The 17,500-nt window shown below is 45.7% G+C and overlaps 1 protein-coding gene across 2 annotated transcripts in view; it reads left to right on the top strand.

The window, feature by feature from the left end:
• Window positions 1-4,016: 4,016 nt before the first annotated feature.
• ERI3 (ERI1 exoribonuclease family member 3) overlaps window positions 4,017-17,500 on the top strand; it is a 131,230-nt gene continuing 117,746 nt past the window's right edge. The window contains exons 1-2 of one of the 2 annotated variants that reach the window (XM_066192696.1): window positions 4,017-4,088; window positions 13,558-13,832. In XM_066192696.1, the coding sequence (XP_066048793.1) occupies window positions 13,581-13,832 (252 nt within the window). In that variant the 5' untranslated portion in view covers window positions 4,017-4,088; window positions 13,558-13,580. The other variant, XM_066192697.1, reaches the window with a different exon arrangement.

Here is a 17,500-nt window from a genome sequence, read left to right as displayed (position 1 = left end):
AAGAAAAAAATGGCTCGTTTAGGCCACCAAAGCAAAGATGGCAAAAATGATTGGGATCTGAAAGCTGCCTATGAATACACCAGGAGAAGGAAAGAAGCCAACAAGTTAAATCAAAGAATCATTTTTTCAGAGTGAATTAGAGTAAACTAGCTATAAATACATTTTATCTGAGAATTAAGAGGTTTTTCCATCTATCAGGTAGAGAAAAGCAGAAGAAGCCTTCTACTGGGTTAGCATGGGCAAGTAAAAAGACATATTTGAAGATGGAGGTTGATAAATTGGGATGTTGGAGAGGAAATTATATTTCAAGATGGAGGAGAATGGCTCAATATCCCTGGGACTTCTTTCCTGACCAATACTCCTACCTGTGGATTGCCTTTATCATCTGAAATACTCTTTTGCCTTTTCTTTGCTAAGGACATCAGCACCTTTAAAATTTCCATGTCATTGTCATCCAAGAGCCCTGTGCTGCATCTGCAAAGCTCCGAGCCCCACAGAACTGCTGTTGCTCCCAAATTCATCAAGGGGGTCACTGTCAAACAATGAGACACACTTGCTCCCACGGGGTTTGAATGAGCTGCTTTCTTTCAAAACACCCTTTAATTGACAGCTAGAAATAGCTTTCCATGATGACAGGCTGTCATTAATATCATTCACCAGAATGATACCCCAGTGATAGTCTCTGTGTTTAGAGGAAAAGGGAGAGAGAAATCCTCTGCAAACAAATGTTTCAACAGAACACATGAACTGAGCTGTGGTTTCAAGAATGACAACGTGAATATAAAAATGTACATTGTGAATATTAGTATTCCCTTAAATATGTACTCACGTTGGTTAATGAGTCCCACCGGTGGTGTTAGTAACTGAAGGATTTGGGTTGGCACATTATTAACTTGTTAAGTAGAAAACAGTGATACAAAACTACTTGTCATGTGTATTATAAGACATTTAAAAGTTTCACTCAGCATAAGCAGCTGAACAGTATTAACGGAGCTGCGTTTAAAATTATCTGATGTTTCTTTGTGCCATAATAATGTAAATCCTATTGCTTTAAAAGGAGCTGCATTCCATAGACCCTTGGGAGGGAGGGACCGGGAGAAGGACTGGGGAATGTCCCTCCTCCTCTGTGCTGACCCAGCAGCAGGCAGAGACCTGATAGTTCATCTTGGGTTAGGATAAGCTCAGCCCTGTCTTCACACAGAGGATCCCTTGCAGCTGCCACTTGGGGTCAGGGGGGTTTAGTCTGTATTTTCTGCCTTACCCTGCCCCACTGGTTTGCTACTTTCTAATGGAGCTCTGTCCATCCATCGGCCCAGTGGTGGCCTAACATCTGTGCTGAATCAGATGAGACTTTGTTAAGAAACTGTTAGGGTTTTAAAACAAATAAAACTCCAGGTAACTGTAGACCAGGATGCTGCATCTGCTGGCAGCAGCAGAGGGAGAGAAGGTCACAGCTGGAGTATGAGATGATTTCCACCCAAGGTTTGAAGATAGTCCTTCATGTAAATTAGGACAGAGCAGACACTGCCCCAGTGTGGACCCCATTTCCTATGGGCTTCTTCCAGCCATCTCAAAATCTCTAAAGTAGGACAAGCAATTAAGACACCAGAGTGACTCTTGAAACATGCTCACTTGCTCTCTGTTAGAGCTGGTCCTGAGGCAATGGGGTCACGGGATTGACATGGGCTGTGCTACCTGGAATAAATAAGGTGGTCCTAATGAGCAACTATCAGCCCTTTTGACCACTGTTCCCCACCTGCATAACCCAGTTTGTCAGCATTCCTTGCCTAGGGCCCCATGGCAATTGACTACTTTTACTGGCAGAGTCCCCTGGGGAGGGGAGCTGTTCCCAGTGAGGATGCTACAGGGGCCATGTGCATTGATGGGCACACCACAGGATATCTATTGATCACCCTCATTTATTTTTCCAGAAGCCTCGAGTGAGCCAGATTAATCTGTAGGTGAAATTTTCAGTGGCCTGCATTGTTCATTTGAGGCATGCACGCCCACATAAGATAGGCTAAGACATGAACAATACAGAAACAGTGACAATATTTCATAAAACATGGCTCTCTTTGAACTGGTTTGGGTGCTGATAGTTGTGCCAGATCAAAAAGGTCCTCTTTGAAAGTGCAGCTGCTGAAAGGAATCTCATTGCTGTCCTGCAGTCTTCAGTGGACCACGGGTATGGGTCTCACAAGGATCACAGAGGCTGGCAGAAGCCAAGGTGTGGGTCCTGGTTACTGCAGACAGCTCAGCTGGGAAAAGGGGTTCCCCCCAAAAAACTGGGCAGGAGGAATTCTGCCGGCTGTACTGCCTGGGATACCTGGGAAACAGCACAAGGCTGATGAAAACATATGCACACACCTATGAGCCATTCATCGTTTGTCTAGACCAAGGAATTGCTTTTTACTGCACGATGCAGAGGTCAGCAGAGGAAAGGCCTCTTCTCTTTCATCCTCTTAGGAACACAGGCAGGCTGTGAACCCTAAATTTCGCACTTTGGGCCTGCAGTATAATTTCAGCCAGTTTCCATCCCTGCTAAGGGAGGGCCAGGGACAGATTGCTCAAGGAACACCACAGTGCAAAGACCTTCAATTCACTCTCCTGGGCACCTGGCAAATCATACATCAGTCACCAAAGACTTGACAAATCACAGCAATATAGCTAAACTCAGAAGTAAAATTTCACATTTTCCTTGCTTATGTGGGTGGGAATCTGAGAGATGCCAAATCTAAGAGGGCTTAAATGAACTCTTACTATTATTAAATGGTTTGCTGCTGGTATTTTTATAGTTCTGACATGATATTTTCATGGTCCAGGCCTCTCAAGTTCAAGGCCACATACAAACAGAGGAAAGGATAAATCCAGCCTGAAGAGCCAGCGACTCAACTAAAGGCAAGAGAACCAGGCAGATTCAGTCAGGAGCCAGCCCACCTTGTGTGGAGCATCAGTCAGTGATCTCTGTACTCTGGTACTTACCTGTGTCAATTATTTTAAGACATGGAGCCAGAGAAAGGCTTAAGGGGCATAAGGAATGATTTGAAGAGGAGGGCAAGATGACAGGTAGGACTGCTCCTGCCTGCTGGCAAAGGAGAGTAAGGCAGCCTCTAGAATTCCTCACAGTCCTGTTTGCATGAGTCAGTGCTCTGGGTTTGCTCATCACACGTATGAGGAGTATCAGGGGTGTGCAAAGGAGCTGCTGGAAGTGTGGAGGTGTGAGTTAATGTGAGGAGCAAGGAAGGAAGCAACGCAGGGAATGGCCCCAGCTAGAACAGCTCGTCATTGCAGCTGAGATTCCATGAGTTATGGCTGTGTCAGTAGGCTAAAGATTAGGTATCATTGCACTAAAGTTCAGAAAATCACAGAATTGTTAGGGTTGGAAGGGATCTCTGGAGATCATCCAGGCGGGTCTTGAATGTCTCCAGACAGGGAAAATCCACGATCTCCCTGAGCAGCCTGTTCCAGTATTCCTTGCCATGCTGTCCGGTAGCAGCACAGCCCTGGCAACTGTTCCCTGCACAGTTGGCAGGGACGGAGGCTCGCAACCCTTGCAGGGTGTGACATCCAGAGAGATTTGACTGTCCTGGCTCAGGGTGCCAGCCATGTGAGTGCGGAGGAGGTGCCACAGCTCAGGGGTGTCAAGCAAAGACCAGGCACGGCTCAGACACAGGTTAAGGCTAAGAGAGATGAGTGAACACACAAGCATGGAAGCAACAGCAGTTGGGAGAGGTGTCCTGGGGACACGGTGGGATGGCCCTTGAGGACACAAGGCGGGTAAGTGGTGGCCCCGGAGCAGACGAGGAGTCGGGTCAGCGGGGAGAGGATGAGATTCCGCCGGGCGCGGGGGATGGGAATCGGCGCCCGGGGCCCCGGCGGGGCCGGCGCGGCACCGAGGCGCGGCCACGCGGCGGGGCCGGCCGGAGGGAACTACGACCCCCAGCGTGCCCCGCGGGGCGGCGCGCGGCCCGCGCCTGTGCGAGGGGGCGCGGCGGGTCGGAAGCCCCGCCCCCGGCGGCGGCGGGCGGCGCTGCGGTTGGACGGCGGCGCTGCCGCTCAGCGCGGGGTCGGGGGTCAGAGTGCGGGCGGTGAGTGGCGGTGCCGGGCACTCGTGGTGCGGAGTGCGGGGCGCGGGGCCCGGCCGGGCCGGGGCGGCTCCACCGCGGGGGTGGTGCGGGAGGCGGGCGGCGGCTGGGCCCGGCCCTGCGGGGCCCGGCCGGCGCGGGGGGCCCCGCAGGCCTGGCGGAGACGTGGGGCCGCCGTGGCCCGGGGCGGGGGGTAAAGGCCCGGCGCGGAGCGGGGGCGCGGCCCGGCCCCCCGCGGCGGCGGCGCTCGAACCGGGGGCGTGGGGCTGCGGGCCGGGCGGGGCCGGGCGGGGCGGGGGTGCCGGTGGGGGCCGGAGGCGGCCCCGGCCCGAGGGGAGGGCGCGGGGTGGCGGCGCCTCGTCGCCTCGACGCCCGGGTTGCCGGGCCCTCCGCACAGCGGCGCGGCCCCGAGAGGAGGTCTGCAGGGTGGCTGTGGCCGCAGTTCCCCAGGTCCCAGCTGGAGCGGGATCAGTTGCTTTCGGGGCTTGAGGAAAGGAAAACAGCCCGACTGCCCGGGGGGTGGGCACGGGCTGAGCTGGAGGCAGCAGCAGCAAGGATTATTTTTATGTTTTGGGATGAGGAGGTCCATAGGTGGAGGTAATGAGGGAGTAGGAGATTTGTTTTTGGGTTTTTTCCCTATATTTTTTACCCTGTGAGATTGAACTGATCAGCTGTCTCAGATCTTGAGAGTGAAGTAAACTTGAGAAAGCTTAGGAGTACAGTCTGTTTACCTGTTTCTTGAGTGGCAGTAGGAATTTCTTCTTTTCTTTTCTTGCTGCTATGCTGTTACAGGTGTTTCTTCCAAACTAAGATGTATGAAGAGGTGTTGTCATTTACTGCTTGTGTTCTGTCTTTTACAAGTCCGGTGTCTGGTGGATTTACGTGGTCATTGCTGGCCTGTTTGCTAACGTGTAACATTTGTTCTGCTACTTCTTTACTTATCTAGTTTCTTTATTGAGATTTTGGTTCCAGAGATGGTGGATTGAACGCTGCTGTTTAGTCTGAACTCTTGATATTCTTTCAGCTGTGATGCAAGGGATCAGCAAGTTTTCTAATATGTTAATGCTTGCACTGTGTCTCAGGAAGGATGAGGTATACAAGGCTCCAGGAAGGTACATCTCCAAAGCACTTGTCCCATCAGATGCTGTTTACAGCTGTTTGAGGATTTTACCTGATTTCTTTCTAATGGTAACTTGAATTTATTTTGTCCTTTAGTGTCTTTTTGCAATAATGTAGCATCTCATATCACTTGATATTAAAGTTGGGATTTGAACTGTTATCCAAGAATTAATTTTTCTGAAATTTAGCAGTATGTTAGAAGCCCAGTTGGTTAGTCCCTGCTGTGTAGGGACTGTGATTTCAGATGGTGTTTTTTATTTCAGATATTTTTGTTTCCATTTTGAAGCCCTGAATTCTGCCCCTTTCAACTGAATTTTCACATTAATTTACAGTGTGGACTAAATGCTTGTTTTGTTTCAAAGAGTGGCCCTTTTATGCATCTTGTTCCTCTTAAGCTTTGGGTTGCTCTACCTGAATAGTGTGTTGGGCTTGGTTTTTGTAAAATTGATGTGTCTAGACAGATTTGAGTGGTGCCAAAATCCAAAAGAAGAAAGTGATTAAAGCCTTTAAAAAATGCCAGTGTGCCTGATGCTGAATAAAGACCTTGGACTGAATAAACACTGATAGGACCTAAAGTTTCTGTTCTGCACTTGAGAGATACTTCAGTTTGCTTTCTTTAGAAGGCCTGATTACAGCTGGTTTGGTGCTTATCTTGTTTTGATTCTTTTAACTTTGGTAGGCCTTGAGTTTATTTTATTTTTTTAACCCTGTTAAATTTTGGAAATAGTGTTCTGGACGATGCTTAAATGTGTGAAGTATTTGCATTTTACCCTGTCTCTGTGTCACTCCTGTGGCCACCTGCAGTGGAGGGTCCCCAGGCTGCAGAGTGCAGGTATGGTGACATCCAGGTAAATGGTGCAGGGCTGCCCACTCTGCCGGGGCTTACAGGAGAGCATGGGAGGCTGTAAGCAGCTGTGCTTTTGTTACAATTCTGTCTTGGATCTGAAGCAGGTATTTTTGCTAGAAATTGTCCTGCTGAGACTCCTGGTGTTTCGCTCTAGTAGTGATGAGCTGACATGCCAGTATGGTGCCATGGCAAGCAAGGGTATAAAGGAAGAACTGGATAAGTTGAGACTGTCAAGATATAACCTGGAGCAGACCTGGCTGTGCTAGGGACCATTTGGACCATTTCCCTTCCCTAAGAGAAGTGATCTCAGCTGGCCCAAGGCCTGCTGAAAAGTTATGTTTTCCCTAGATATGTTGTGTAGGTAAAGGTACTTCTCTTCCAACCAATTTTTTTTGCTGAATTACAGCTGTATTTGTTACAATTTTTTTTTTTTTCCCTGTGGTTGAAAATCAGGGTCAACATCTTCCCTGGCAGATTTTCTAGGCTGAGACTGGGTTGTGTGGAAACCATGCCCCCCTGTAGCTGCTACCCTGCTTGGAGCCTTTGCCAGTGTACCAGGACAGAGCTTTGCCAGAGTACTGGCTTTCTTTTAACACTTCTGGAACTCATTTGTGAAGATTAAAAGTTACCAGTGTATTGAGCAATGCAAATCTTGTTTCCCTGAATCCAGGCTGAGATTGATTTGGCACTCTCAGGTGTTAACCTTCATTTTTCAGATAACAAAGGTGTGCAGCTGTATAAGTGGTTTGAACAACTGTGGCATTCATGTGTATGAAAATGAAGTAATTATGTGTGCCAGATTCCGTTATAGGAAGGGTGGCCTACTATGTCTCCTTTCCACTAAATTAGGCCAATATGCAATAGTAGCTTTTTCTGACTGGATGTGTAGTAGCTACAAATCTCTAGCTCCTGGCACTGGGAGCTGAGCTGAGGATTGAGAGCACTGAAGTGCCATAAATTTCAGAACTTATCTGAAGGACCAGGGCTGGGAGAGTTTGAATGAAAACTGAGACATGTTGTTTTGACAGCGAATGGATTGACCGTTGGAATGAGCTCTCTGAAGGTAGAGGGGAACCTCCATTCTTCATGTTGCAATTCAAAGCCAGAAACTTCTGAAAGGTGTTCAAGCCTTTGGGCTTGATTAAGGAAATGGAAACTTTAGGGCCAGCATTACATGAGGTTGAGGCAGGATGGTCTGATGGCTTTGTGAATTCAAGTTTAATGTGTCTACTCCTCTAGAGCCGGGATAACTTCTCCATTCTCTGCAAAGTGGCATGTCATCTCAGGTGTCTCTGTCCTGGTCTGAGGACATGGTTTGCTGAGCTGACCAACAGCCCCTGTGGCTCATCTCATTCCTGCTTCTGCCAGTGTGGGCCTATCCTCTTCTTTGAGCTTTGGTTTTCATCCAGCCTGGCCCTGCGCTAATTCATCTCACTAAACCAGCCAGAAACTATCTTGTTTTAATTGTGTTTTTTTTTCTGGCTGTGTTAGTCCTTTTATAGGTTCCTGTGGTTGAATCGGCTCACAGAAGGGCCAGACACGCTCAGAAACTGGTGTAACATAATCAGCAGGAGAGTAAGACTGAGAGGGAAGAACAGGCCTGCCTCCTTTTGGCCTCCCAGAGCTATTGGCTTGGTTAACCTCGTTTTGTGTAGTTTCACGCTGGTGTGTTTTCTTACGGCTCCCAGGCAGAGGCAGGAGACTGGACTAGAGGATTTTTGGTCTGATCCTGTGCAACTGTTCTTTTCCTTAATAGCAAATCTGTTCTTCCTCTTTGGCTTTTGCTGTATGTGTCCCTGTTATTGCTTCTTTGTTTTAATTTTTGTTCTTTCCTTTCTCTGCGTTTCTTCTAAGTGACCAGTCCTTTGCTGTGTGGAACTTCTTCAGACTCCAGCTTAGACCCGTTTGCTCATCTGCAGTTACTCTTGGAGAAGGTTTAAAAATACACAGCAAAGCCTGTCTTAGGAGACCAGTCAAGGAGCTGACGAAAGTGGGTTGCCTAGCAGAGGTGGCCTAATAAAATTGGAGTGGAATTGTACTGTGCATCATTGGGACGGCTTCTGGGTGGTCTGTTCGGACAAATTCGTGTCCTGCTGATGTGGAGTCTCATGTGGGTTTCACTGTGTTGTTAAGTGAACTGAGATGTGTTTGTTTCCCAGCTTTGTAGGGTGCCATAGTTCCAGCAAGTGCTTCCCTAAGTAATCAGCGCCTTCGGCCTTGCACATTGTGATCTCACAAGCCATCGCGTCTGTGATGTCACAATGGAAGAGATTCTGGTGCTCTGACATGTGTGGTCGTGCCTTTGACAAATGAGCCAAGGAACCCAGCGGCAAGAATGAGCTCAAGCAATGGGAGAGACCTTCCTTAACCAAAGAGTGCCCTCCATCCTTTAGTCAGCCTTTTCCATGTTCACTTATCTCTTCCATAATGACCATACAGAGGGAACCTAGTGCCTGTATAGGGTAAATTATATTTTTCAGTTGACCTACCAAGATGCATGTTTCTCCCAGATAAGCAGTTGCCCAACTCTCCTCCTGTACCCCTCATTCTTTTCTGTTGTTCCCCTCACTTGTATTCCTTCTAAATTTAGACTGTAAGTTCTTGAGAACAGGGACTTCGTCATCTGTAGTGAGAAGAGCCTGGGTGTGATTGTGGAGTACTGTAAAAACAAAATGATGAATGCCAAGTTGTATCTGAGCTGAGTAATGATGGGGCAGCATATAGACATGCCATGACATTACAAATTTTCCAAAACACAGGCGTGGTTGTCTAGCAGTGCCGGAGACAAACCCAGCCGAATGTGAAGGGAGTGTAGCCATGAAGTGTACTGTTCTCATGTTCAAGTGCTAATACTGTGAGGTTAACAAATTAAAGAAAGAAGCAAATTTACTTGTCTAAAATTGTGTTACTTTATTAAACAGTTCTAAAAGCTTTGTCTTTTGTTATTTGTTTTACTTTATGTTGGTTTTTTTTGCAAGTTTGAGTGGTGAGAGTGGATAAGCTGGTGTTGTTCATAGTCTCTTGTTTCCTGCCTCACAGGCTAGCCAGGTGCTGTCATTTTTGGACTGTAGTTCATCTAATGAAATATTTGGGTTTAGGTTAAGGTTGATTAAAAAACACCCTGAGTTATCTCTATTGTTCTTCAGTTATATCTTCACACAAGTGAAATATGGGCTCACATTTGACCTCTGAGTATGCATTTGAACAGCTACCAAAAGTGAAGTCCTGCATTCTTTGTTATACTGTGTTCCAGGTGTTGCTAAATGTGTGCAGTTTTGTTCTACAGAAAGCATCTCTATAACTTTTTTCCCTCCATAATTCAATAAAATAGACAAACCTGACTTACATTTTTGATTGGTTTTGGTTGCTCTAGCCTTGAGTTCAGTTGTCTGTGGGAGGCCAGGAATCACAGCTGCCACTACCCAGGTTTTGCACAAATAATAAACTGAAGCATTTTACTCCCAGAGCTTGCTTGCTTTTATTTTTTTTAATTTCAATTTGTCTTGTAGTTTAGGTTAGTGGGGGGGTTTCTTTCTTGTTTGTTTGTTTGTTTGTTTTGTAATATGGTGGAGGGCTGTCTTGCCATAAGGAAGTAATTAAACATGTAAGTGAAGGTGCTCATGAAATGTAATTTCTTGGGTCACCCCGCCCATATGAAGTTAGGTGTTGTCTTCCTGCCCCTTCCCTACTCAGCTTATCAAGCTGGAAAGTAAATGGGAATATTTTGGACTTAAAGGCAAACTGTAATTTTAATTAGAAGTAGTTGTAAAAGGTTCATATTTATGTTATGTGCCAGGAGTCATTAAGCTCAAGTTCGTAGGCTAATTTGCCCTGCCATTGATGAATTTGACTCCTCTGGAGCTTGTGTGGTGCACATCTCTCTGTGGCTTCGGGGCAGCCCTGCAGGCAGGGGACAGCATTTGTACTGCCCTGCTGGCTCTTGTCACCAGCATTCTTCACATGGCAGGAGTTCCCTGTCGTGTTCCTTGCCGCTTTGGTTGTCCCTATGCAACTTTCCCAGTAGGAAGCCTGGTGTGCAACAGCCACCAGTGCAGATTCTCCGCTTCACACTCAGTGGGGCCCTTGGCAAAGCTGATGGCTACAGCTGGCACTTGCCTTTCTCTTGGCTTTCCTTCCTTACTGGTGATCAAACTGTTGAGCTTTAGTACCATGTGCTTGGACTGCTAAAGAAGCAAGAGCTGTGGTCAGCCTGAGCTTGTCTGGGTACCTGCAGCTGATGTCCAGAGAATATTTTTTTAAATTTATTTTTAAAATATAGATGCTGATTTTAGCCAGTACTGTCACATGGGGACACACACTGTTACACAGCACACAACATCACCTATCTTCCAGCTGAAACCCACCACACACAGCCATTTGCCATCTTACTGGGTGTAGCAAATGTAAAGTGCTGTCACATTTTCCTAGGTCTGTGTACAATCTGTCAAAATAATTCCTGAGGTCCAGCCTCAGTTCATGGTCCCATTACATTTCATACGTATCTGTGTGAGGAATTTGAGCTGTGTGATATGAAATATTAACCTAGTAGGGTTGACTGCCAGATGTGACAGCTTGCACTGTCTGAGATTATAATCTGATCCTGTGTGTATAAGAAATATATATATGGTGTTTTATGTAGGTTTGGAAATGGAATCACTGAACATGTGGATTTATATGGCTAGAACTGGGTTTTTAATTTTTGAAGCTGCACTGCTTGCATCGTTGTCTCTTGGAAAAAAATACAGGATAATTACTAGTGCTTTGCATTGTCATAGCCATTATAAATGCTTTACATGACATCTAATAAAGTGTGTTTGCTCACTGGCTATCTTGTGCTCTGAGGCACTCTGACCTTGCCAAAGAAGATGATGTGAGGTCTTCCCAGGGCATCCAGAGCAGTGGCTGGGTAAACATACCGTTAAAACTTCATTTGGCTGAAGGTGCAGAGTTTGCAGTGGGGTTGGCCTTATTTGTATGCAGCCTGTGTAGGGAAATCCACATGCAATACCCCACTCATGCACCTTTGTTCAGAGCACTGCTCCCTCTGCTATATGGGAGAGTGGAGAGGGAGGCTGCATTTAGGATGGGGAGCCTGATCCTGTTGCTAGATGTGGACCACCGCAGAAGTGGTTATTATAAACAGGCACTGGGTATTGGCTGTTACTTCCCTCCGTGGATGTCACATGGGACTTTTGTGACCCTGACCTGCTGTGCCAGGGTCTGGCATGGTGCTGCTGTGTCTGCATGGGGATGTGCCTGAATCCTACAAAGGCAGCTGGTTTACCTTTGCCATGGAGTCAGTGGCTTGGAAACCTCTGCACCACTGTGTGTAGTGCAACCCAGCCTGAAGATTCATGGGGTCCATGTCAGATACCCTGGTCTTGCCAATTAAGACAGAGATCTTGCTGTAGGTGGGTGGGTAATACATGTTTTATTGCCTGTGTATGATACAGGGGTTGAAGCCTGTCTGCCTCCCCCACTCCAACTGTGTAGTTTACTTGATGCAGTAGGCTAAAGACCAAGTTTTCCTGCAACTAACTTACAAGTTGCTTTATTCTGAGAGATTGTATTTGTTGTGATGGGCCTTGAGACTCATAGTAGTTAGAAGATTTAAAGCATGTATACCTTAAATATCTCTTACCTTGCACATAGTAGAAGTAAATTTAAGTACCTTCTGTTTGGTTGCAATGCATTTATGAATGACAGCCAAAGCTGTAGATGGAAAAGCAATAGGTAGAACTGAGCCCCTTTAAAATAAGTGCCATGTTGGGTTTGGTTTTGCAACTTGAGTTTTCAGTTTTTAAGGTACCTGCTGTCTGGCACATGGCTTTAATAAAGCAAACAGCTTCAAAACATGAAAGCCTTAAAGCAGGGGCAATATGCTGTGGAATTGGCAGTGTGGGCACTGGCTTGGTCTTAAACATTTCAACTTTGATTTTTGCCTTTCACTCAAAAGCTTGGAAAGGGAAGGTTACCAAATGCATGTTTACTCGAAGCACACAACCTGCTTAGCCGCAATTATCTCCTAATCTGGTCCTTCTGAGTTTCTCTGGTCTCGCAGGTAAATACAGATTTAGCTGTTATTCAAGGCATATTATTTACCTCATTAAGTGTGTGTTTTGGCACGTGCATTATTTACCTGACGGACTAACGGATGGGAGAGAGCAAATGCTGTCTTTTCTGCAAACAGTCACTTTGTTCATGAGCAGCAAGTCCCCATTTTGCCATGGCCACTTTGTCTCTATGGCTCACAGTGGGTGCTTCCATCCCTTCATGGTAGAGCAAAAAGCAAGCACAGGTGTGTGTGTGGGGGGGGCAGTGCTCATAAAAGGGCAGGTGGGTGGCATGTCAAAGGATGGAGTTCTTCTACGAAGAGTGGGACCAACTGTGGGGAGAGATTTAAATATCTAGGTAGCAAGATGTGTATTTATGTGCATACACAATTAGAGGGGGTACTCTTGTCCTTGTTCAAGAGGACTGAGTTGGTGCAATTTGCTTGTTTAGCCATCAGTCCCTGCGCCCACCCATGTAACACCATGAGCTGGTCTTGAATTCTCATCCCTGTAGATCTGTTAACAGCCCTGAGGCTGACCCGTCTTGGATAGTGACAATCCTAGCAACTTTTTCCTGCAAAGTTTTAGAAGGAAAGTAGCAGGAGGGAAATCCAGGTAGTCTCACATGGATAATGCAATTAATTAAGTAGTGTTTGTTTTATAAAAGTTACAAGTGTTTGTTATAAATAAAAGTAGCAGAAGGTGATGGCTGAGTGAGGTATTTCTTTGGCAGGGAGACTGTACCGTACAGAGTCCTGCTTGCATTTTACAGTTCCTGCAGTCCCTGAGTGTGATTAGTTGAACTGATATCCTCCTCTGAGAGAAATACCTGAAGTAAGATGTTGAGTTTAGCACTGAAATCACATTTCTGAGAAACCTTGTATACAGAGCAAATGAGAACTTTTGTGTGGAGGAGCCTTCCAGCCACCTGGATTTGTAATGGAAGTGCCATGTTTTGATGCAACTGGCAGATGTTTCAGGGCCAAACTGTTTGGATAAGCTGTAGTGTTGGTATGTGTATTGCTGTGTTTAATTTTTACCATGTATCAGAAACTACATTGTATATGAAAAGATAAAAGGTCTCAGAAATTTCAGCAGAGCTTAGATTTGATGTTCTGTGTTTTAGTTGGTTTGTGTTTCGGTCTGCTATAAATGAGGTTCAGCAGTGGGGTGTGATCTGGTGCCTGGAGCCATGACTGTTGTGTATCTCATAGTTCTTAATTTAGAGTACTTTGCAGAGGTTAATTTTCAGTTGCCTGTGGTTCTGGACACCTTAAGCTCAATCCAAATGTCATCTGTTGTGCTTAGAGCAGGCTACTGTGTTATTTCAGGTGTGTGATGCTGGAACCTCCACTGGGAAGCACAAAGGGAATCCCTGTCAGAGGAGGACAGTGAACAGATACCAGTAGAGATGAGACGTATGTGTGCCTGAGTAACACGAGTTTCTCTGCAGTTTCAGATGCCTCTGGATGTTCAATGATAACACTTCTCCATACTGGAGCAGCAAAGTTTCCCCAAAACTTACTTTCAAGGTCAAGACAAGCTGTGTCTCCCCTCTTCCCCGCTGGTGTTCTCAAAGAGTTCAGCTCCATCGTAAGCAGGAAACTGGCGTCCCACGGCTTTGGAGCTTCCATGGCAGCAATGTCATCCTTCCCTCCACAGAGATATCACTACTTCTTAGTGCTGGATTTTGAGGCTACGTGTGATAAGCCGCAGATTCATCCTCAGGTAAACAGCTAATCCTGTTAATTATTGCCTTGAAAGTTGCTGCCGCTCTTTGGTGAGGTAAAAGGAAAAAACACAGTGCTGGCTCACTAATTTTTTCTGGTTTGTCCCACCTCCTTTCTGTTGCTGGTTCCCCAGAGCTCTTGCCAGTCACCTGCTGTCTCAGGGGCAATGCCGGGACTGTTTGGTGGGAATGAATAAAGGAGTCTGATTTCCATCAAGGAAGTGACAATTCATGTGTAATTGAAAACAACTTTAAGTCATGTATACTTGTCATTTGTCTGAACTGAGAAGGGTCTCAAAGTTTTTGGCTGAAAACTTGCATTAATAGATGGCAGCCGTGTTTGATGCTGCAAGGAAAAAGGCTGTTGGTAGTGAACAGCTTTAGCAAAAGAATGTTTTGAAAGATGGGAATATGTGCAACATAATGGTATTTCTAAGAAGAGAAAAAAAACAGTTTTTAGGTAATTCCAGCAAGATCAGGTATCTTGCCTGGATTTTAACTCTGGAGTGTAACGAGACAAGAATAGTTCAGCTTCAGAGAGGTCTTCCGGTGCTCTACCCCTTGATACATACAGAGATCCAGATGAAGTACGGAGCTTTTTTGCAAACAGTTCTTCCACAGTACTGTAGAGCAGATTAGTAAAAATATTCTCATTTGTTACCAGGATAGGTCTAGCTTTTCAAATGGAAAACTGTACTAAAAAGGAAAAAAAAAAACCCTGATATTAGGTTGGTAGCAAAGAAACAGAATTTCTGAGTCCGAAGTGGACTCAACCTCCTCTGCCAAGTAATTGGTCTGCATGTGTTGGCAATACCTGCATTGGGTCACAACAACTTCCTTTGCTTTGTTTTGATTATATGAAAGGCTTAAGCAGTTTTCAGCTTGGTATCTCATTACTGATGTGACTCAATGCAGTGTGTTCACTTCCCAGTGCTGCTGTGGTTTCCCTTGGACTTGTCGTAACAAAGGGTTGCTGCAAATTGGAATCAAACTTGACTCCCGTCTTCCCCAGTAGTGCCTTGGAGGGTGCTGCCTGTTCTTCGTGTTTCTTGAAAAATGGATAGCAAATCCCCTGCTCTTTTGCCGGCTCTTTGTGGGAGGCTGTTGTGGCTCTGCATCCAGTTCTACTAGCAGGCTCTTAACCGCTCTCCAAGTGAGATGTCGGCTATTTCCTGCATGCTCCGCCTCGGGTGCACAGACCTGTCAAAGCTGTAAATTGGATCTACCTTGTCCCTTTGGATATGGGCTTGGTCTGTGCACATTTTGATGCAAAACCATGATGCATGTGGAGCTAGTTTACAGCTGGCAGTAAAAAGGAGCATGAGTGGAATATGATTACTACTGTTTTAAGGAGCTTTGTCCCCAAGTCCTTGCCAAGGAAAGTAATGGTCTGGGCCAATGCAGATCTGCTATATATTTTGTTGGTGAGATAGCACCTTTAAGGTAGAGATGTTCTTCCGTGTTGTTTTTCCAGTCTGCTGTGTTCAGTGCCTGTCTGCATCATATAATGTGTTGAAAGGGCTGTCAGTCCTTCACATCCTCACCAACAAATTAGGTTGACAAATAAAGAAATTACTTTTGCTACATAGGGGTCAATGTAGCTGGAAAGGCTGAAGGTGCTTGCCAAAATCGGGAAACTTTATAAAATGAGACTTCAGTTGATGCCCTTACCTGCCTCTTACGTCTTTGTTCACCAGCATGGCTTTTGCCCTCTTCACTGCTAGGCTCTATGTCATGGTGAGCAAACTGTGCTATGCATTTCAGTGACGTTTTCTGCAAAATTTTAGTGACAGGATCTCTCACTGCAGGATTGATAGACAGGTTTTGGAGCTTTGGTCTGAGGTCAGAGCTGGGAGCCAGAAATGGTCAGGTGCTGATCTTCACTGTGATACTGATTTTTTTTCTGCTTTTATTTTAATGCCTGAAAAATAGAAATGTAGATATACGATGAAATTCAAATGCATTGGGATTTGATGAGAAGGCTGTGTATACAGAGCTAAGCTAAGCTGTGATCCACGTTACTTTAAGTGGGTAGGCATAGTTGTAAATTTAGCCAGTTCAGCCTAAAAATCTTGCAAGAGTTCACTTGCCATCATACAGCACATTTCACATTTCTCACTCACTGCTCTTCAAAATATTCTGGCTTCTTACAAGAAACTACTGAAAGAGCTATCCTTTTATGTACACTAGGATGTGTGACTGCCACATCTGCTCCCCCTCCCGTTGTATTTACTCGTGCTCCTCTGTAACTGGCAGCCTTGCTGGCTTTGTCCCTGGGGAAGTCCTTCATGCTCATTCGTGAGCCCTGAAGACCCCTTCATTTCCATTCCCTTTCACATTGCCTGATCTCTCTCTGAGGTCTCATGGTATGGCCTCTGTAATGGGGATCAAGGAGGGTCAAGGACAGTGGTATTCCCCTGGGAAGCCATCTGTGTTGTGGCTCCAGTGGCTGGGACTGCTGGCTGAGTGCCTTGTGGCCGTTGCCCTGTGCTTTACCACTCACTCCCTTGTCAGGCATTGAGAGTCCTTCATGTTCCCTGCCCTATACCCACAAAGGAGCAGGAGCATCCTTGCAGCCCTGATTTCTGACTGTTTTCAGAAGATACGCCCCTCTGTCAAAGTGCTTGTTTATATACACATAGAAACGGCTTAGCTTTATTGGTTTTCTGGATGTATGCATGAATAATGGACCATCCCAGGGAGAAAAGAAGGTGTGGGGGGGTTTTAACTGCACAGTCTGTGTCATGTAGTGTTTTAGCCAGCCAAAGGTCGTTGGGGGTTGGCAGTAAGAGATGTTTATGGCTGGCCTCTCGCATCTCTTTAAAGCTTACCTTGTGCCTTTGGAATGTGATCCGAAGCCCAGTGGGGTCAGTTGGGAGCTGTCATTCTGCGGAGGTCGGTGGACCCTGAACGGTGGTGGTGGTGTGTTTAATTTTTCAGCTCTGAGTTTTTCCTTTTACTGTCTGGTAAGAGTTTATAAGTACCTTCTGCTTTTATACACTCCCAGCCCATAGAGCTGGGTACATATGGAGCTTTAGCTTCAGGAGAAGATGCATTAATAAGTGGGAGTCTTGCTCTTTTGTCCCTTCGTCCTTGTAGAAACCAATGTTTATGGTGGACAGTGCTTTCAATGACTGTGTTAAGCAGCTCCACAGACTCAGATCTGTGGCTGCCTTTATTAATGCAGTATAAGAAGGTGTGCCTCTTTCAGTCAGCAAGCCAAGTATCTTGACTTCGACTTCAGCCAAGTGGATGAAAAGTGGATGATTTGTTTCAAATATAAAAAGTCTGAAGGTAGAAATCAGTCCTGTTCAAAGCCGAATTTGAAATTAGCCTTCTATATACAATGGTAATTTCTAATCTATTAAAGCCACTTAAATGAAAATCAAATAAAATTCAAGCTCTGTCTGTCTGCTGCCTGGAAGTGTAAAAGAGCATCAGACCTCTGACCTGGTAAAAGGAGCTGGATCTAGGAGTTGCTAAGCTGCTAAATGAGCTTCTGGTAATGATAAAGTTGCGTTTTCTCATATCTGTTTTTTCAGGTGTTCAGTGTCTCAGATTCACTCAAATTGGTAATCATTTGAGAAGTAGAAATTTGCCTCTTTCAAACTCTCTGTAAAGGGAAAATATGAAATGTTCAGATCATCTCGTTGCTGAAGAATTTTGT

This window comes from Chamaea fasciata, unplaced genomic scaffold (assembly GCF_029207755.1).
Source record: "Chamaea fasciata isolate MVZ Bird 193981 ecotype frontalis unplaced genomic scaffold, bChaFas1.0.hap1 SCAF_10, whole genome shotgun sequence".
Lineage (NCBI taxonomy): Eukaryota > Metazoa > Chordata > Aves > Passeriformes > Sylviidae > Chamaea > Chamaea fasciata.
Note: the sequence above shows the minus strand (reverse complement) of the source record. Positions and strands in the feature narration are given on the sequence as shown.